The following is a 22,539-nucleotide window of genomic DNA, read 5'->3' on the forward strand; positions in this document are numbered from 1 at the left end:
GAGAAGTGATAGGGGAAAGGAGTAAACGTCCAATGAGTTTGATAAATTTTGTGAAGAAGAAGGTGTCAACAGGCAGTTGACTGCTGGCTATATACCTCAACAAAAAGGTGTATTCGAAAATAAGAATCAAACCGTTATGGAGATGCCTAGGTCCATGCTTTTTGAGAAAGGAATACCAAAATAATTCTTGTCCGAGGCTGTTAATATAGCCTTGTACCTATTGAATAGATGCCCAACAAAAGTGGTACGGAATATGACACCATTTGAAGCATGGAGTGGAAGTGTTGATGGATTGGCAAGTGCACCAATTTGTAAGAAATCGTTGGCTACACGAATCATTGAGGTGGGGAGGACTATAAGACATGACTGATGGGATGGAACCAAGAGGGAGACAAGGGAATATGGTATTGCCTTGGAGGACTTTTCTCACTGATTCCGCTTCAAATGAAATAGATGTATTATCTCAAACCACGTAAATAATTAAAATGATATATAATCTCTCACTATCAATCCTAAAGCTTCAAGGTTCGTTCTTTGAAAATTTAAGATTTTTCTTCTTCCTTCAATCAAGCAAAAACATGGGTTTCCATTTACCTGCTATTCGACAGGCATCATTGGCAGCTAGCCAAGCATCTTCAAAATTTGTAGAAGTACCAAAGGGCTATCTTGCGGTGTATGTTGGAGAGAAAGAAAAGCGGTTCATGATTGCCATATCATACTTGAATCAACCATCATTCCAAGATCTTTTGTATCAAGCTGAAGAAGAGTTTGGATATGACCATCTCTTGGGTGGACACACAATTCCTTGCAGTGAAGATTTTTTCCAACGCATAACTTCTCACTTGAATTGACAATAAATTTTACTGTGGGGACTGACATAGATTAGTAGACCTTTATACAATAGGCATCTTCTCAACTTGTAAAGATTACCCATTTTTTATTAATGACTGAATTTTATAATAGTATTTTTGTAGTGTTAGAAAAGCATAAGCTGCACATATGGACAACAACATTTTCGTATAGAGAAGAAGAGAGAGGAGAAAAACTGACATGATATTTGTAACATCCCAATTTTTATAATCTAGATTAAAAAAGGATTGTTATTTATAAATAAATATAGTTTTAGAAAAATGATGAGATTTTATAAATAAATAAATAAGGAGATATAATTATTAATTAAAATAATAATTTGAGAGAAAATAAAAAGGGTATTTCATTTATTTGTTTCATAGAAAATAAAATAGAGTTTGTTTTTATAAAATAAATAAATAAATATAGAGCAAATAATAGGTTGAATACCCTAGATATAAATAGTTATGTTAAGTCAGGTGCCTCTTTTTGGCCTCATTTTCGTTTTTTCCCTTCTCCTCTCAAAACCCTTTCTTTTTCCCGTAGTCCACCAAACCTGTCTCAGAAAAAGGACGATCTCGGACTCGTTCACCATTGGATCGTCCTGAAATTTGAGTACCACGTTCACAACCCAATTTGGAACATTCTCACCGTTGGGAATTTCAAAATAATATCTGAGCTTAGAGGAAAACCCTTCTCATTGTAGCATTTTAATTTCCCGTAGAAACCCAAAACTGTCTCGGTAAAACTACGATACTGGTTTCGTTAACCGTTGGATTGTCATGAAAGTTGGGTATGTTATTCTAAATTCAATTTCGAACACTTACACCGTTGGGATTTTTGAGATAGTATTTGTGGAGGGAGAAAAAGGAATCGCATGAAGACAGTACAAGTGGAGGTTTTAATCTCTTCTCCGTCTCTCTGACGTTTGAGAATTTGATCGGAGCAGTTGGAGGAATAACTGAAGGAATCTCAGGGAACTGCTAGAGATGTTACGATCGCTGGCTGAAGACACGTGAGTCCGCTCAGAGGTAAGGGATGAGTTATTCACAATTGAAAATTAGTGAGAACATGTGTAGGGATCTTTAGAGATATCAATTGAAATGAGTTTTTGGGTGTTTTTGCAATTTTCATTTTATCCTTATAATTATTACAGTGAATTATATATGTTTGACAGACCAATCTTTGTGAAATTGATATGCTATTGTGTTGAGCGTAAACCCTATAAATCGAGTACTTTTCTAATTAATATGAATTGATGAAATAAAGTAAAGAGAAATTTAGAGAGAGATATTAATTTTGTATTTTCTCTTTTTCTTGCTGTTTAGGTTTTTATATATAATTTTAAAAAATTAATATCATAATTGAAACTGACCAAAGTGTTCATATAATTATTTAGAATTTGTGCATTGAAAGCTTACTTCGAAATTTGTGATTCAATTTGATGTATGCTAGTTTATTGATATAGAGGTAGTTGTTTATATTAATAATTTATGTAAATAATATTGTAGAGTGTTATAGTATGATTCCAAAAATTATTAAGTGTTGGAGTTTGAGAATAATATTATGGTTAAATTTCATGAACATGTGTATGTTGTATCTTATGAATATCATTGAGAATGTTATGAGATGGTTCATGTGATGTTATGAGATGTTAAAGTATGGACATGATATTCGATTGTGAATAAGTGGATGTGTTAACACTTGATGTTACATTAATTATATCATGAGTTATGAATTATACAATAACCCGACCAGTGTTTATGCGCCGTGTTAAAGAGAAAGTGTAGGTTCCTAGTTAGGAACCAGTGTTAAATTGTAGCGCAATTGTGTTAAACATGTTTGAAACATGAGTGTGAGGTCGTGACATTGTATAATTCATGAACAGTGTTTATAAATGAAATATGTGATGAATTATGGAATAATATGTTGCCTTGAGATTATAATATTGTTATTGAGATTGAGTAAAAGTGTAAAGTAGAACGCGTGTTGAATTGTGAGATACGTGAAACATGTGATGGTGGATAGTGACATTATGAGATGTGAAATTGTGAATGAGTTTTGGTTGTGAATAAGTATGCGATTAACTCTTGATGTGGCATTATTTGTGTTGTAAGCTGTGAATTGTACAATAACCCGACCAGTGTTATCTTGAGAAAAGTGTAAATGCGCAGTGTTAAAGAGAAAGTGTAGGTTTCCTATTTAGGAACCAATGTTAAATTGTAGCGCAATTGTGTTAAACATGTTTGAAACATGAGTGTGAGGTCGTGACATTGTATAATTCATGAGTAGTGTTTATAAATGAAATATGTGATGAATTATGGAATAATATGTTGCCTTGAGATTATAATATTGTTATTGAGATTGAGTAAAAGTGTAAAGTAGAACATGTGTTGAATTGTGAGATACGTGAAAACATGTGATGGTGGATTGTGACATTATGAGATGTGAAGTTGTGAATGAGTTTTGGTTGTGAATAAGTATGCGATTAACTCTTGATGTAACATTATTTGTGTTGTAAGCTGTGAATTGTACAATAACCCGACCAGTGTTATCTAGAGAAAAATGTAAATGCGCAGTGTTAAAGAGAAAGTGTAGGTTTCTTATTTAGGAACCAGTGTTAAATTGTAGCGCGATATGTTGTACGTGTTTAACACACGAGTGTGAGGTCATCGGTATTGTGTAATTCACGAGCCGTGTCTGTGTGCTAAAATGATTTTAGGGGTTGGACATGAATCAGGAGGGAGAGGCCCTGACGGACTCTTCGGAGTGTAGGCCTTGGGGGTCACCGGGTTTGAGTGCTCCTTTAAGCCTATGCTGATCCCATATGGTTGGAGCATTCTCGCAAAACATCGTGACCCTGACTGGTCTCCCTATGATCTTACTTAGTGAGAGTGACCTAACAAATCCATTGTTTGGTGTGTCTTGTTATGTACTCCTAAGCGCCCCAAGGTGGTTTTTCACTGACATGGTACCACATTGCATATAGGCTTGAGTCTTAGCATAACTGTTTCATGTGCGTGCTAATTGTTTATTATGAAATTGATGTGTTATTATGTTTTGATCAGAACATGTGATTCTTGTGTAATGTGATTGATGATTGAAAAGTGAACTTTGAATGACAAAGTGGTGGAATTACGTGTAACTAAGTTTTATTTGGTTTATATGATATGTATATCTAGTTGTCTTGTTTCTCCTTTAGTTAGGAATGTGATAACTCTCTCCCCGTGTGTTGTTTATGTTTGGATCCTGTGATGATTTTGAACTTTGTATTTGAGGGAGCAGATGACTAGGTGAATTGCTTTAAGGAACTATATGTTGAAGGACGTCGGGACACAACGCTCTGATAGGATGTGACATTGGGGTATAGGGTTTTATAGACGGTCTTGTTTGAGCCGAAGTGAATTTATTATTTATTTAGAAAAGTTTTATGATGATGTTAGAAAGGTGAATGTGAGCCTGCTATCCTCTTAAAAGGCTTGTATTTAAATATGTTTTAAAAACTTGAATTAAGTTTATTTTTTTTAATTATTTCTTTTATTATTAGTACATATATGTGTGGGATAGAGGGTGTCATAATATTTTGACTTGGTTTTTCACACTTTGAACTTGTTAAAGCAAAGCAAAAATAGAGAAACTAGCAATTCCCTGATTGGGTGATATAAACAACAAATTATGGCTACCTAAAACTAGGCATCATTAGCTAACAGCTACAAGTTGTTTTTTCTGAGCACAACTAACTTTAACCAACTTCCAATAGAATTAGATTATGTTGAGGGGCAATTACAACCACTAAATCTAATGATTCTTAAACCAATGAAATCTTTCTTTCTAAATTCTGTCTTATTTCAATGATATTAAATGAAATTTTTTGAAGGTGTTTTGCAAAATTGAAAGCTGGTAAAATGATTTGGTACCATGTGATACCACAGAAGGCATACACACCTAGCTAAACTGAGATGGGACTTCAACTTATACACCTCACAGATTGAGAAGCACCATAGATACACGTCTCATGTAACACTACTGAATTATATATTTCAATAAAAAGGCGTATGAATGGGGCCATGAGTTTAAATTTTATGTGTTACTATAGAACTTAAAAATCCTTAAATTACATCCCAAATTAATAAATTCAAGTTTCTCTTTGGTCCTAGCAAAATACTAGCTATTAGCTTTTTCCTAGTCTGTGAAGGATCTGGGACAGGCTGCTATATGCTGTGGAATTCGGTTAGATTCTATCATATATTTTTTTTCATTCCATCCATAAAAGTCAAATCTTTTTTTTCAGCAATAAACCTTGATCAGTTCTAATTGAAAGAGACATAAAACACGAACAGAAATACTAGAAATTGAATTCGTTGTCAGTAATAAAAAATTGGCAATCTTTACAGGCTAAGAAGACACCAATTGAATAAAATGTCTGCACTAATCTAAGTCAGTCACTTAATGTGTGAGATTTATTGTCAATTCAAGCAAGAAGTTATACGTTGGAATACATCTTCACTGCAAGGAATTGTGAGGCCACCCATGGGATGATCATATCCAAACTCTTCTTCAGCTTCATTCAACAAGTCTTGGAATGAAGGCTGGTTCAAATATTATACGGGAATCATGAACCGCTTGTTTCTCTCCAACGTACACTGCAAAATAGCCCTTTGGAGCATCTACAAATTTTGAAGTTGCTTGGCTAGCCATGAATGATGCTTGTCGAATAGAAGGGAAACGGAAACCCATTTTTTGGCTTGATTGAAGGCAGAAGAACAATCTCAAATTTTCAAAGAATGAATCTAAATATTCAATGGCATGTGTTGTTTGTGAAGTCAAAGGAAAGTGTATATATAGTTTTTCAGATTCTTTGGAAACCCAATTCCCCGAGAGAATGACTGTTAAAGGATGGGGGGCATACACATGAGATATCACATGGGTTTGTGTTCAGTGCCTTTATCAAGGATGATAAATTAAAGCCTTATCAAACAATGGCCATCAAGCCCTCCATTTATTACCAAATGAAACGTACCTAAACCTAACCTTTTGTTTATGAATTATTTGGTATTCCATAATTTTGTACACATGCTTTGGACATGTTTTGTTCACATTATGTTTAAGTACAGCTGGAAGGTATTTTCTGGCTCATGAAATTATAAGGCAACAGATAGCGAGAGATCATTGGCCATTATATCTCGCTGGTTTGGCATTATTCATCTATTCCATTCTTTTCCAAGGCAACACCATATGCCCTTGTCTCCCTTGGTCCCATTAGTCTTATCTCATAGCCTTCAGCCTTCCCCACACAATAATTCAGTTATCCAAAGATTTGTTAGAAATTCTTTTATCTATATATATATTCATGGCTGCAAGCATTTAGGACAAAAAAAATATTTCACATCCTAAAGCATTTGAAGTTCAAAAACTTGTATCATACTTACCAGTCTTTCTTGACATTTCTCTTCCCATGTTTCAACACATACAACAATGGGTTTTCGTCTTCCTGGTTTCAGAAAGGCGTCCTTTTCTTCAAACCAAGCATCTTCTAAAGTTGAGGATGTCCCAAAGGGTTACCTTGCAGTCTATGTTGGAGAGAAAATGAAGCGGTTTGTTATCCCCATGTCATACTTGAAACAACCTTCCTTTCAAGATTTGTTGAATCAAGCTGAAGAAGAATTTGGGTATGACCATCCAATGGGTGGTCTCACAATACCATGCAAGGAGGATGAGTTCTTAAGTATCACCTCTAACTTGAATGACTTATAAACCATGCTAATGGAGACAGATAGATTAGATGAGGCAAATTTGAATAGAAGGAATTTTCCTTTGTTTTTTGAGGATTTTTTATTTGGTTTCCTTGTATAATTCTGTTGGAAGTTTAAACTTGTTTCCTGAATGAGAATGCAACACAAGATATTGCCTAAACACTTTTTGCTTTTGTCAAATCACAAATACAACAGTATCTTTATCTAATTTAAGTTGACATATATCAGGCTACCAGCTTATACCAGGGTTTAAGTGCAGTAAATTTGTTGGAGATATTGACCAACCTTGATAAGGGATGTTACTGCTTCCCTAATGTATTTCAATATACCTCCTTAAGCCGAACCTGTAACTCCTTTCAACCAATTGTTGCTAGATTTTTTTATAATATGTGGCTCGTATCATTCAATTCTTGCTTTCATCACCACATAAGAATTTTGTATCTTCGTTTAATTTAGTACTCCCTCCCAATCTTTTATCACTGCAAAATCATTATCATTTTCCAAGGGGCACCGGTTCTTCCATTGTCCTAAACAATTCACTCCTTCGCATGGATTATGAGTTGTTCCTTGCACAGAAAAAAATGGATTGTTTCTACTCTGGTATTGCTCCAAAATTCACAACAGCAATGGATGAAGATGTTACAAAGTTAGGTGGACATGAAATAGGAATTACTCCGATGTACACTGTTTCAATGAGTAATAAATAGTTTTAAATTGCTAACTATTTCTCCATTTACAATATATGTCTGTTCATAAATTTTGAATTCACGAACTAGATCTCTTAATTCCAAGTCCAGCTGTATTAATATTTTGTAATGATACAAATATTAGTCATATTTTTTACTAACCTAAACCTATAGCTTTGCTTTAAGGCAACTTGTTTATCTGGTTTGAAAGGTCAGTTTCATTTTATATAAAAGGCACAAGTTATGAAAAAGCATTGGTTCTTTGACAACTGCAGATGCAGGATTATAGATGCGAAGCCGCACCATACATAATGGTATCACTGAAAGCTTTTGCTACAGTAGTAGGCCAGTGCTATTCAATCAAAAACATAAAGTTGTTACTTTTCACCTGAATCGACCGGGAAGCACCTCATGTGTTTGAAGCCTTAGAACCTCAATATTTTAATTTCATATGAATATTTATTAATAAATATATTTTGACTTTCTCCCAAATTAACTTGTCTTTCCGTGGGGTCCTAGGAAAAATACTTTTGCTCTACTCTTGCAGGGAATCATGTGTTCTATTTCTGCTTTGAAAACTCAAAGAACAAAGTCGGGTTTTTATACAGAATTCAACATTGCTCGTCCACAGAGAGGTGGATGTTGAAACTAATAAACAGAAAGCACAGAGAAGTTGCTTGAGTAGATGAATTCATTGTCATCACTCACAAAAATATAATATTATTTGATATTGTTATTCTGTTTCTTTTCTCTTACTCGAGAAAGAGAGATCTTTACAAGTTGAGAAGACGCCTACAGTACAAAATGTCTACCCTAATCTATGTCAGTCTCCTAAAGTGTGAGATTTATTGTCAATTCAAGCAAGAAGTTATACATTGGAAAACATCTTCGCTGCAAGGAATTGCAAGGCCACCCATGGGATGATCATACCCAAATTCTTCCTCAGCTTGACTCAACAAGTCTTGGAAGGAAGGTTGGTTCAAGTATGACACAGGGATCACAAACCGCTTCATGTTCTCTCCGACATATACTTCAAGATAGCCCTTTGGCACATGAATGGCTTTTGAAGATGCTTGATTCACTGCAAACAATGCCTTTCTGATACCAGGCAAATGAAAACCCATTGTGGTATTGATTTGGGAAGACGATGCTTTAGGAGAACTCTTGAGAATTTTTATTTTTCACTGCTTCAGGATGTGAATGATTTTTATTGGTCCTAAATTAATGCAGCAATGAATATATAGAGATAAAAGGATATGTAAGAAACTATTTATTGGTTACTTGAATTATTGGTGGAGGGGTGTGAGATATGAGTCAAGGGACCAAATGAGAGACAAGGCATGTGGGGCTGTCCTTTAGGACTTCATAGCTCTTAAACTGAGGAGATAATAAGAGAACCAACATTGAATGCATGATCATATTATGAGGCACTATGAACCACATTTTTATATATGTCAGTTTCTGAGAAACATTGAATGACGATTGCAAAAATGATGTTTCCGGCCCAAACCGCCACCCTGAATAAGTGTCAAAATGATCCAATTAGACTTTCTTTTTCATAGATCCAGAAGGTGGCACTTGTATTATCTACTGTAATATGTTACGTTGCAACTTAAGAAAGTCCTCTAAGACAACACCACATGCCTTATCTCGCCTTTGGTCCCATGCATGACTCCTATCTCACACCCCTCCACCAATAATTCAGGTAACCAATTAATGGTTTCTTACATATCCTTTTATCTATATATATTCATGGCTGCAAGTATTTAGGACCAACACAAATCATTCACATTCTGAAGCATTCCAAATTCAAAATTCTCAAGACTTTTCTTAAACAATTTGCACCTCAAATCAATACCACATTGGGTTTTCGTTTACCAGGAGTTAGAAACGCATTGTTTGCAGCAAATCAAGCATCTCCAAGGCAGTGGATGCGCCAAAGGGCTATCTTGCAATCTATGTCGGAAAGAAAAAGAACCAGTTTGTCATTCCTGTATCGTACTTGAACCAACCTTCATTCCAGGACTTGTTGAGTCATGCTGAGGAAGAATTTGGATATTACCATCCCATGGGTGGCTTCACAATTCCTTGCAGTGCAGATATCTTCCTATGTATAACTTCTTGCTTGAATTGACAATAAAAACCCACACTTTAGGAGACCAACATAGATTAGTGGAGACATTTTTGTGGAATAGGCATCTTCTCAACTTGTAAAGATATATTCCTTTCTTTAGAAAGAGGGAAAAGAAACATAATCACAGTTTATCATTTTTTTTGTGTAATGAATGAATTCAACTACTCAAGCAGCTCCTCGGTATTTTCTGTTAATTACAATCAATGTTCAGTTCTCTCAATAGGAGCAAGGTTGAATCCGGTTAAAAAGCCTGACTTAAATTTTAAAGCGGGAATAGAAAGCATTACACATGATTCCTAACAAGGGGAGAGCAAAACTATTTTTCCTAGGACACCAGAGAAAATAATTTTTTGGCTTAATTAAGTTTTTCAAATTTGAAATATAGTCCGTTTTTAAGAAATTACCTAACCATGAAACACAAAAATTTTCCACATATCTAAGGGGAAAAAAATGAATGTTAGGTAGTTTTTTAAAAACGGACTATATTCGAGGTGTGAAAAATTAAATTAAACCTAATTTTTTCATGTGGGACAAACAAAATATATTTTATTAACAAATATACTAGGAAAATAAAAATTGAAGTTTCCACTTTCTAGAACCCTAAACAGACGAGGTACCCACCCTGCCAAAACTGGCGCAACATAAAACTGGACTTAACATCAAGGCTTATTTTTTCCTTGAATAAACCTGGTCTACTCTTGTAACAAAAGTTCTCTTATACCATCATGAATTATCTTATGGCTTATTATCTATAACCCTATATCTGGAGAAGTCAAAGAACCAATTCTTTTCCATAACCTATGTCTTTTAGATTAAATTAAACTATGAACTTTAACTTCTATCCAACTTTCAAGAAGCACAGGTTTAAGTATTCAAACCAAATAAAGAAAAACTATCCTTAAACTAAATTAATAGGTCTAGCTGTGTAACAATTATGACTTGCCATATCTATATCATAAATTATCAGCCAAAAACATTTTACAGACGGACTTCAATGTCAGATATCTAAAATCTCATCTACAAACTGAAAATAAATTATAAAGGGTGAAATAACTGCCCATGGATGATAGAATAACTCTTTATTGTTCGTTCAAACTGTGTGGATTGTAGTTCTTATTTTCTGTCCACTTATTATAAATAAATCTAGCAACAAGTGACTAAAACTGTATCAGGAAAAATGTGTTGTCGATTGAAATACATTACAGAAGCAGCAACAACTAGGAACCACTATCAAGTTTGATCGACACCTCCAACTGAACTACTTCACTTAATCCCCAATATAAGCTGATAGCATATATATATATCAACTTAAATTTGATAATGACACAGTTTTATATATTAAAATTAATTAAGATTTGGCAAAAGCAAACAATGTCTAGTGTGCATTCTCATTCAGGAAACAGGTTTCAACCTTTCAATTGGATTATACATGAATAAATAATGGATAATCCTTATAATAAACAAAAGTGCCTTCTATACAAATGTCTCATCTAGTCTATCTCGGTCTGTAATAGCATGATTTACAGCTCATTCAAGTGAGAGGTGACATTTAGGAACTCATCCTCCGTGCATGTATTGTTAGACCGTCAGTTGGATGATCATATCCAAATTCTTCTTCAGCTTGACTAAGTAATTGTTGAAATGCAGGTTAGTATGATACTAGAATCATAAACCGTCTCATCTTACCTCCAACATAGACTGCAAGATAGCCTTTTGGTACTTCAAGCTTCTTGCTGGCTGCTTTGTTTGTAGAAACTGTATCCCATCTAAAAATACCGTGTATGCGGAAACCCATAGTTTTTTGTTGCTCTACACAACAAATAATATACTAATAATAAAGTTCTTGTATATGAAAGAAATATTTGAATTTTGATACTTTACGAATGTGATGACTTGTACAATAGGCATTTCCTCAACATCTAAAGATCTCCTTTTCTCAAGAAAGAGGGGGGAAAGACCATTAGAACGACAAATTCATATTCCTTAGAACATTTCTTTGTGTTGATAACACTGTCAATACTATATATAGACATATACCACTACTAAAAAAATTGTTTTCTACAATGCACTGTCAAGAAATAGCCATTTCTTTGTGTTGTTACATGGAACCGTCTTAGAATGTTATGCGCTGACAATTTTGTAAATATGAGATAAAAAAACGTCTTGGAAACTATCTTTCTACGATGATTTCGCGAAAACCATCTTAGAATGATTGTTATTCCAAGACGTTTTTCGTAAAACCGTCTTCGAAATCTTTGTTTTTAATCTTTATCTCCCACTCTACTCTCTCGTTTCTCACTCTCCCTCTCACAATCTAACACCTCATTTCTCACTATCCGACTCCTCCTCTACCACATGCTTGACATCACTAGGGCGCCTTCGACGTCATTAACCACAACATCCCCCCTTCCCTCCTCACCTCCCTTAGCCACACTGACCTCTCCTTCTTCTTTGACACCCCCATGCTGGATAAGCTCCGCTACTCCTGTTCTACCACAGTCACTTGTGAGGGCTAGCTACAATAGGAAAATGCTCGCAACAACAACAACAATGATGTTCAACCTTCCTTTGGTTCTCTCTTTCTGCTCTTTCATAAACCTTAACAATTTTTTCTCTTCCTTTTTTTTGGTCAACTCCAGCCGTGAACCAAGAAACCATGACCATCAATCGCTTCATCTCCATGTTTGCAACAAAACCTGTCTGATTTTAGTCTTTGCCGCCATGCACTGCTGCCATCATCTGCTGCGGAAATTGATTTGCAGGTTCATGAAGGCTTAGGTAGTGGCGCATCTCAGCTTGGGTGGGTGACAATTCTACGAGCATGGAACGTTGTCGCTTAATAAGGTTCCTAACCGCGTCTAAATTGTTGGACAAGTGGTCTCAATAACTTAAGAGGGGGGTGAATTAAGATGATAGCATTGAGCAACAACTTACAGTCGCATGCTATTCGCAACAAAATGGAGATGGCAAGATCAATGCTAAAGAAAAAAGGTTTTCCTAAAACATTTTGGGCATAAGCAGTTTACGTTGCATTCTACATACTCAATAGATGTCCAACTAAGACAGTGCAAGACAAGACTCCTATTGACACATGGAGTGGACGAAAGTCATTTGCTACAAAGAATCTTCAAAGAAGCAGAGCCAACTAAGCAAATCAAACATGAGTACTACAAGGCAAAAGACCAAGTTACAAACATCTTTACAAAGGTAATGTCAAGAACAAAATTCAAGCTACCATGGACCAAATTTGGAGTTACCGAAATATGCATCAAGGAGAAGTGTTGAAAGTGCAGCAAATTTCTAGACATTTCAGAATGACTATAAAGAAAGCTATAGAATTGTCTTAATAAATCTAGCTTTTTCTATAAAGCTATAGTAGCCACATACATGTAATAGAAATGTCTCGATAGTTCTTAATTTAGAAAATGCTAGAATAATGTATAATTTTATTTAATAGTTCACCAACACAGGTAGTAGGTGGTGGAGGGTGCCTATAAATATGTAATATGCACTCCATTGTAAATGAGTTTGAGAAATCAATACACACTTACTAAATCTTTCCCACACTAATTTTCTAACTACACCTAATTATATCCCACGCCACTAACTACCATTCAACAACTAACCAATTTACAATTCCCCTAAAATACTAACAGTCTAGGTCAATCTTATTTTTGCAATGTTAGCCCCTATTCAAGTGATCAAGAAGTGATATCTAAGAACATATCTTATCTGCCGGGAATTGCAAGACCACCCATTGCATGATTATTATACCCAAATTCTTGCTCAGCTTGGCTCAGTAAGTCTTTGAATGAAATTTGCTTCAACCCATACATAGGGATCACAAACTGCTTCTTTTTCTCTCCAACATACAGTTTAAGGTAATCATATTGAATGCACACCCACAGAGCGATAGTAGATATTTGGTTTGTTAAACACGGTGGAATTTTTTTTTATGTGTCGAGACTCGAGAAGAAAATGCTCGTTCAAAAATGGGGATGTTAATACAATGCAAGTGTTTGAACTTGGAATACTTCGGGATGCCAATGATTTGTGTTGATCCCAAGTGCTTGCATCCCTGGATATATATATATATATATATATATATATATATATATATATATATATATAAGGGCTATGATAGGAATCAAGACACCAATTGAGGGACAAAGGCATGGGGAGTTGTGATAGGAAGAAGGAATTGCAGAAGGAAGAAACAGGCCTGCTAAGGTCCAAAAGGAAAATAGATTCGTGGCTGAGCTGGCAGAGGGTAGGATAATGATCTTGTTGTGTAGTGCTATTAGGGGACAGGCATAATCGCATTCTGTTAATTGTAATATTCCCTAGCACGTTTTGTGCAATTCTGTTAGCAAGAATTGCTATATATATAGCTATGTAATAACTAGCAAGGGATATGAATGAAAAAGCTTAGGCTTATCTTCCTTCTTTCTCTGGAGGTACTGGACCCTCGAAACCAATTTCTCATACTCTGCTCCTAACAAGCTGTCTCTAGATCTTTATACCTCTGAAACTGTGGAGATAAGAAGAGAACCGACATTGAATAATGCATGAGGCCTTATCAACCACAGTTTTTTGTATGTTAAATTATAAGCAACACTGCATGAAATTCGTATAAATGATGTTTCTGGCCCCCACCACCCTAAATAATCTAGTGTCAACAAGATCATATTACACTTTCTTTTTCTTAGATCCAGAAGGTGGGACTCATGTTGTCTACAATAACTTGTTCCGTTGATTCTTAAGAAAGTTCTCTAAGACAACACCCCATATGCCATGTCTCTCATTTTGGTCTCATGACTCTATCTGATGTCCCTCATTCAAAAATAATTTAAGTACCCAATTAATGGTTTCAAGCATATCCTTTCACCTATATATATATTCATGGCTGAAAGCAGTAAGGACCAACACAAATCATTCCCATCATAAAGAGTTCAAAATTTAAAATTCTTAAAACTTCTCTTAAACCATTATCTTCTCAAATCAATACAACAATGGGTTTTTGTTTACCTGGCATCAGAAAGGCATCAAAATCGTTGGGTGCACCATAAGGCTATCTTGCAGTCTCTGTCAGAGAGAAAATGAAGCGATTTGTGATTCCTGTATCATACTTGTTGAAACTTTGGCAAGTGTCCCAAATCGCTCTAAGTAGTAAACCTCGGAAGTCCGAGTATCGTTTCCATAGGGATTTTATTGCACTCTACCGAATACTTTTCAATTTGTAAGTAAAGAACAAATAGTAAAAACAGGAATAGTTGCAAAAGTAAATTGTTATTATTAGATCAAATAGTTTTAGAAAAACAATTAATAAAAATGCCAAGACCGGACAAACCCAATTGGCCAACGATGCATGTAAATATGATATTCATTCCCAATGCAATTGTATTAGTTCTACCCACATCTATTAATCTTACTTTCCCCTGATTCCTCACGATGACAAGCCTATTTTAACTACATATCTCCCAAATGCCTTTGCGAAGATTCAATAATTAAAATGCATTAAGGTTAAGTTCTAGATGTTGCTAAATGCATAGGCATTGAGTTATCATTCTATGCCTAGCAATGCTAACCCGATGATTCTTTTCTTTAGATGTTCTATTAGGTGTTACCCTTTCCCAAGCGTATAACCCCTAAAACTGATGCATGCATTAATTCTTAAACCCTTATTAGGAAATACCCTCTCCCGATGATTCTTCAAATGAATGCAAGATAAAAAGAAAAGAATTAGAACAGAAAAACCTGGAATGAATCCTCTTTGCTTTGATAAGTCTTGAAATACACCATACATCTTTGGCTTTTTAGGCCTGCTAGGCCCTAGCTAGGGGATTAGCCCTTCATGGCCATTGAGGGCTTTACAACTGGGGGTGAAAGAAAGAATGAGGGTAATAAAAAAAAGAGTATAGAGAGAAAAGGGAGAGCTCAGGCTTAGAATGCTGAGAGAAGTGCTCTGAGGTGAGATGTGTTGTTTCCCTTGGGCTGGCTCTCTATTTATAGCTGCTGAAGTGGGCTTTGGGCCTTCGTAATCGCACTTAGCGCGAGTTGCAGGCTTAGCGTGTGTTTCTGCTGGATCGCGTGCTTAACAAGGTTGGCGTTTCCCTCTGTTCACAAGTGTCTGGTTTAGTGTTTGTAATTTGATATTCCCCACAACACTTTACCTTTGACACCTCTCTTGCTCTTTTGTTTCTTCCCTTTATTAAATATTTTTTTTTGTTTTTTTCAAAATTGGGCCTACTGTTTGTAAAAGGTGTCCTACTTTGTGTGATGTACTTATTGTCTTGGCTACCTATTTCCCAAAATCCCCCAAATTAAGACCTTAATAACCCATTTTTGCTCTCTTAAAATCCTAAAAGGTCAGGATTCTGTTTAATTGGCTCAAGGGTTAATTCAAAATAATCAGTTGGCTCAATCATGGGTGCAAGGGGTAAAATTATGTTGGGTTGGCTTTTTGGCTAAGTAGGTAAAAAAAACAAACATGGCTTTGATCATATCCACCTTAAGTAACTATTCTAGCAGTCTAAGAATGATGCAAAACCAGGAACTTAAAATCAGGCGTTTCTCTCACAATTAAGTTCACACTCTCACCGGGACTTAAGCAAGTATTCAGCGTACCAGTTATGACCTTGTTCCATCAAGCTAACCTTTCCATTCTGTGCTATTCATGTTCCATTTCATGACATGACTTGTGCTTCCAGAACCAGTGTTTCTCCAAGGATCAGTGGCATCTCAAGTGTTTGAACCTTTCAGAACAAACTAAAGAATTATGACTGCTTGAGTTATCATGCACTTATTACTCAAAAAACACATACTGAAATACTAATATTATTACTACTACCTCTTTTTAATTACCAAACAGACTTCGTAAAACATAACATAAAACATAAAAGAGAACACAAAACATAATATAAAAGAAAACATCAAAACATAAGATCAGCTGCCTCCACCCAAGTCTACCCATGGGCCCCAATCAGAGCCAGCCAAGTCATCCATGAGGTCTTCATCAACAGCAGGATCCTCAGTAGCGGCGACTCTAGAAGGCTCTTCCCCCCTGTCAGTGGAGGGCTGGTCTCCTGGCCAGGCGACCAACTGACGATAGGCCTCTGGAGTCGTGAGTGGCAGATCCATCTGCAAATGTAGGGACAATCGATGCAGGTCCTGAATGATGATCTGCTGACCCTGGTACAAGAACCTGAGCATCTGTCCATGCATGTCTGGAGGTGCTGAGGTGAATGGAAGTGGAGGCCGTGGTTGCTGGGAAGAAGGCCAAGAGGGGAGGCTGGGATGGAAGAGGGGCCTCTGATGCCGACGCCGAAGCTCTGGTGCGTGTGCGACGGGTCCCCTGAAATGTGATAGATAGATCGGCGGGGTTCCAGCAGTTCTTCTTAATGTCGGCAAGGTTGATCACAGGACTTAGTGACTAAAAAATCAGGGTATCAGAGACAACCCCCTGAATCTCACACAGTGTTCTGATCAACGCTAGGAACCCAAACCTAGAAGTGTTGGACTGGGTGATCTGATTGATCTGAAGAGAAATGAGGCTACCCTCGTCCAGGTCCATCTTCATCACCAAACCATAGATGAGTCGGGCCCTGTCAACATTAATATCATAGGTGTGAGAAGTAGGGGCAAGGTTAAAATAAGAAAGTACACTCCATGTCTGAGCGAGTGTCGTCAAATCCTTCCGCAATAGCTTCCAGGGGGCCCATCAACATTTAGAACAAATCGCCCCCCCTGGAATACATAATGCAAATAGGATGGCGTCATGGTCTGAAGGCGTGCGGAGGTACTGAGAGTATGTTGGGTAATCCTCTCCCTATGCCAGGATGACCGGGGTGTCGAGGAAGTCGTTAATCATCTCAGCATCAAACCACACGACCTGTCCTTGAACCCTACAAAACTTCGGACTGTGGTCCTCTGGATCATATAGGTTGGAGTAAAACTCCTTCACTAGAGCAACATCAATTTGCTTCTCTGGAAGTCGGGTCAAAACCTGGTCCCATCTGTGCCTCTGGAGTTCCTGTAGGAACTCATCAAACATCCCTGGTCCAAGCTCTACATTCCTCTCCGGAAGGATGTTCCGGAGCTGAATGTTATCCTGGTATCTGTGCCAAGCAATCTCGGAAGAGAAACAGGAAGAGTCCCAATTGGAAAAACAGAATAGAGGTGCAAAAAACAAGAAACAAAAAAACAAGAAAAACAGACTGAAGTTAGCAATCAGGGAGGTGCAAAAAGTAATCAGAATAGAGGTGCAATCAGTAAAGAAGGGGGTGCAGAAAGTAATCAGAAGGGAGTGTGGACAGTAGAAGTAGAGAGTGTGGAAAGTAATCAAAAAGTAATCTAATGGGCCCTAAGGCCCAGCCCCGCACTTAGCGCCCCCTTCATGCTGCTGCTGGCATGCGCTTAGCGCCAAGGGTGGGCACTTAGCGCGTTCGCCCAGATGCATGAGCGCGCTTAGCACGGGTTGCCGGCTAAGCACGTGCATCATTTCCCTTCTGTGGCTTTCCCAGTAGCTTAGCGCGTTCCTCTGTTCTTCTCCATGTTACATGTTCTCACTAAGCCTATGTGGAAGGCTTAGCGTGCTGACACCTGCACGTATTTTAGTTATAACCCAGATCCATAATCTCACTTTTTCTCGTGAAGGGCTTGTGAACAAATGCAAAACAAGGGAGTATGCTTTTAGAGAGAGTGCAGAGGAGAAGTAAGAATGCGCAGAGAAGAGAAAAAAGGTAAAATGATGAGGCTAGTAATTTAAAATGTTTTGAAAGAAGCTGAAGGGTCAGGCAGTATCAAAAACTGCCCTGTAATTTATGACTTGCGCGCTTAGCACGCAGGTCGCCGCTAAGCGACCCAAGGAAAACGTCCCATGGTTGCCCTTCAGAGTTTAAAATTCAAATTTTGAAAACATACCTGGGCGCTTAGCAAGTAGCTTCGTGCAGCCCACCTCAGTTTTGCAATTGGTACCCCTCCTGTTGCTGTCTTCACCTACTGAGCCTTTGCTTTTTGCACCTCTCTTTTTTTCTATTTGCACCTGTTGGGCCTATTTTTTTTCTTACATAAAATAAAAATAACTACATTTTTACAAATATATGTTGGGTTGCCTCCCAACCAGCGCTTAGTTTATTGTCTTTAGCAAGACAGTAGGCCTTCTCAAGGATCATTCAAGTAGATGATGGTCATCAATCGCTCGAGTTGTCCTCCACTGTACGGCTTCAAGCCTTGTCCATTGACGATCCATTTCCTCTCAAAGTTCTCTTCTCTTGGGTCCACCAATTCTACTCCTCCATGACGTCTGACTTCTTTTATGATAAATGGCTCTGACCACTTGGACTTCAGCTTACATGGGAATAGACTTAGCCTCGAGTTAAAGAGTAATACTTGTTGCCCTGGCTGGAATTCTTTCCTCTGTAGCTTCGTATCATGACATGCCTTTGTCTTTTGCTTGTAAATTCTGGATGACTCATAGGCATTCAGTCTCATCTCTTCTAATTCCAGCATCTGTAGCTTCCTCTTTTTCCCGCATGCATTGCTGTCGAAGTTGAGCAACTTGAAAGCCCAATATGCTTTGTGCTCCAGCTCCACTGGTAAATGGCATGCCTTCCCATAAACTAGCTGAAATGGCGATAAGCCGATAGGAGTCTTGAACGCTATCCTAAAGGCCCAGAGAGTATCATCGAGCTTCAAGGCCCAATCCTTTCTTGATGATGCAACTATTTTCTCCAGGATTCGCATGAGCTCCCTGTTAGAGATTTCTGCTTGGCCATTTGTCTGAGGATGATAAGGTGTGGCCACCTTATGTTGGGCATTATAGTGCTCCAAGACTTTCTTCAACTGATTGTTGCAGAAGTGCGTTCCCCCATCACTAATCAAGGCTCGTGGGACTCCGAAACGGGAAAAAATGTTCTTTTTCAGAAATTTGATTACTACCCTGGCATCGTCCTTCGGCGTAGCTATGGCTTCCACCCATTTGGAGACGTAATCCATAGCTACCAAGATGTAAACATTTCCATATGACGAAGGCAGGGGCCCCATGAAGTCTATGCCCCAACAGTCAAAGATCTCTACTTCCATGATATTCTGCAAAGGCATCTCATTTCTTCGAGATATCCCTTCTGTTCTCTGGCATTTATCACAACAACGCACAAACTCGTAAGCATCTTTAAAGATAGAGGGCTAGAAAAAACTTGATTGTAGCACTTTTGCTGTTGTTCTGTCCCAGCTGTGGTGACTGCCATAGAGTAAACTGTGGTAGTGCCAAAGAATGCTTTGTGCTTCCTCCTTTGTGATGCATCTCCTTAGTAAATTATTTGCTCCTGCCGTGAACCGATGAGGATCATCCCACACATAGAAGCGTGCATCGTGCAAGAATTTCTTCCTTTGACTCCAACTAAGCTCCTTTGGATTGACTCCCGTGGCTTTGTAATTGGCCATGTCTGCAAACCAAGGTCTAGCGGTAACCTGCAAAGGAAACTCATCAGGAAATTCACCTTTTACCTCTGGTTCTTCCTTGGTGACTTCTTCATTATTTAACCAAGATAGATGATCGGCTACCACATTCTCGGATCCTTTCTAATCCTTGATAATGATGTCAAACTCTTGTAACAGCAGGACCCATCTAATCAACCTCGGCTTTGAGTCTATTTGGCGAGCAGGTGCTTGATGGCAGCATGATCTGTGAAAATGGTGACCCTCGACCCTATCAAGTATGACCTGAACTTCTCCAAGGCAAAGACAATGGTTAGCATCTCCTTTTCTGTGGTTGCATAATTCAACTGTGCTTCATTCAGGACCTTGCTAGCATAATAGATGGCATGAAATACCTTGTCGTGCCTCTGTCCCAGAACTGCTCCTACTGCATAATCATTGGCATCACACATTAGTTCAAAATCTTTATTGCAGTCGGGTGCAATCATTACTGGTGCAGTGGTGAGCTTATTCTTCAGTGTCTGGAATGCTGCTGAACATTCTTCATCAAACTTGAAAACCACATCTTTATTCAGCAGGTTACTTAGGGGCCTGGCAATCTTCGAGAAATCCTTCATAAACCTCCTGTACAAACCTGCATGCCCTAAGAAACTTCTGACACCTTTAACATTAAGTGGTGGTGGCAGCTTCTCGATGACGTCTATCTTCGCTCGATCAACCTCAATCCCTTTGGCTGAGATCTTGTGGCCAGCATGCACCTCTGAAATATGGCTGGTGCATTACATAACCCGAATGGCATCCTTCTGTAAGCAAAGGCGCTAATGGGGAATGTAAAGGCCGTCTTCTCCTGATCTCTGGGGTCTACCGCAATCTGGTTGTATCCCGAGTATCCATCCAAGAAACAGTAGTATGCCTACCATGCAAGTCTCTCCAGCATCTGATCCATGAAAGGTAAAGGGAAATGGTCCTCCCGTGTGGCTTCATTCAGCTTGCGATAGTCGATACACATTCGCCAGCCAGTGACAGTTCGTGTTGGTATCAAGTTATTCTTCTCATTTCGGACCACTGTCATTCCACCTTTCTTGGGAACCACCTGTACTGGGCTTACCCAAGCGCTGTCAAAGATGGGGTATATGAGCCCAGCCTCCAAGAGCTTGAGTACCTCCTTTCTTACCTCATCCTTCATTGTTGGATTCAGCCGCCTCTAGGGTTGTCGGACTGGCTTGTAGTCCTCCTCCATCATTATCCTATGCATGTAGTAAGCAAGGCTAATTTCCTTGAGATCCGATATGTGCCATCCAATTGCTTCCCTGTGTTTCTTGAGGACATCTACCAACCTGCTTTCCTCCTCTGCTGTGAGTGCGTTACTGATTACTACAGGTTTATCTTCCTCCAAGAACACATACTTCATATGATTGAGCAATATCTTTAACTCTATCTTCTTCTTCTCGGACGGAACTTCCTTCTCTAGCGTCTCATATCTGGCTTCTCCCTCAGGAATACTGTCTTGTCGATCCAAGTCTTCCAAGCAAGTCTTTAGATCTTCTTCTTCTTCACTGGTTAGACAGTCTAGAGCATTTACCATTGCTTTCTCCAGCGAAGACCGTGGTGTCTCGAGAATACTGACGTCTTCCTTATCTATCTCCTCCATTCTGAAGCACTTCCAATCCTCCTGTGGGTACTTCATTGCCTTGAACAAAGTTCCCATTCCCCATATCCGCCACACAGTTGGCAGTCAACATGAAGGGTATGTCTAAGATGAGGGGAATGTTTGTGTCTTCTTCGATATCCATTATGACAAAGTCCACCGGAAAAGTGAAGTGGCGTACCTTGACTAGGACATCTTCTACCACCCCGTATGGTCTTGTGATCAAGCGGTCTGCTACTTGAAGCGTCATCTTGGTGGGATCTATCTTCAAATTCCTGATTCTTTTGCACATTGACAAGGGCATCATATTGATAGTTGCTCATAGATCAATGAGGGCCTTGTTTACCGCTTCCTTCCCTATGGTGCTCGGGATGGTAACACTTCTGGGGTCCTTAAACTTCTTGGATAGCTTCCTCTGTATTATTGCGTTGCAGTTGCCCCCTACCACAATGTTCTCGTTGTCAATGTACTTCCCCTTCTTGGTGAGGATGTCTTTCATAAATTTGGAGTAGAGGGGTATCTGCTGTAAGGCTTCCCCGAATGGCATAGTGATCTCCAGCCCTTTGAATATTTCCAAGAAACGTCTGAAGTAACGCTCCTTGTTCTTCTTGGTGGGTACCATAGGATATGGGAGATCCTATAGTAGGGCTAGTGGTTCTTCCTTCTTGGCTTCCCTTGCTCTCTGGCTCTTGGTCTTAGGTGGCGATGCCACCTTCTCTTCTTCCTCTGTCCTTTCTTCTGGTGTCTCTGTCCTTTCTTCCTCTGGCCGGTCTTCTTCTTCAACCTCACCCTCCTCTTGTGCTCTTCTTTACCCTCGAGTCAGCACTGCCTTGCATTCTTCCTTTGTGTTTTTCTCTGTGTTAGCCCCGAAAGTTCTAGTGGGCCGTTCGGCATTGTCATGTGCCAATTGGCCCATTTGAACTTCCAGATTCCGAATAGCTGCATCAGTGCTCTTTTGATGTGATCGTGACTCCTAGATGAATTGCAGTAGTAGTGCGTCTATATTGGTCGGCTTTTCTTGCTGATTCGGTC

At 38.4% G+C, this 22,539-nt stretch overlaps 2 protein-coding genes across 2 annotated transcripts; one reads left to right on the plus strand and one right to left on the minus strand.

Moving 5' to 3' along the window:
* The first annotated feature begins 6,237 nt into the window (after positions 1–6,237).
* On the plus strand, positions 6,238–6,762 carry LOC114379561 (auxin-induced protein X10A-like). The gene has a single exon (XM_028338239.1). The coding sequence runs from the start codon at positions 6,325–6,327 to the stop codon at positions 6,601–6,603; it is 279 nt and encodes a 92-aa protein (XP_028194040.1). The 5' UTR covers positions 6,238–6,324; the 3' UTR covers positions 6,604–6,762.
* A 1,199-nt stretch (positions 6,763–7,961) lies between these two features.
* On the minus strand, positions 7,962–8,512 carry LOC114378209 (auxin-induced protein 15A-like). Its single transcript, XM_028336758.1, has one exon. It carries the CDS (start codon positions 8,410–8,412, stop codon positions 8,140–8,142), a length of 273 nt encoding a protein of 90 aa, XP_028192559.1. The 5' UTR covers positions 8,413–8,512; the 3' UTR covers positions 7,962–8,139.
* Positions 8,513–22,539: the final 14,027 nt, after the last annotated feature.

Source organism: Glycine soja, chromosome 12, assembly GCF_004193775.1.
Source record: "Glycine soja cultivar W05 chromosome 12, ASM419377v2, whole genome shotgun sequence".
Taxonomy (NCBI): domain Eukaryota; kingdom Viridiplantae; phylum Streptophyta; class Magnoliopsida; order Fabales; family Fabaceae; genus Glycine; species Glycine soja.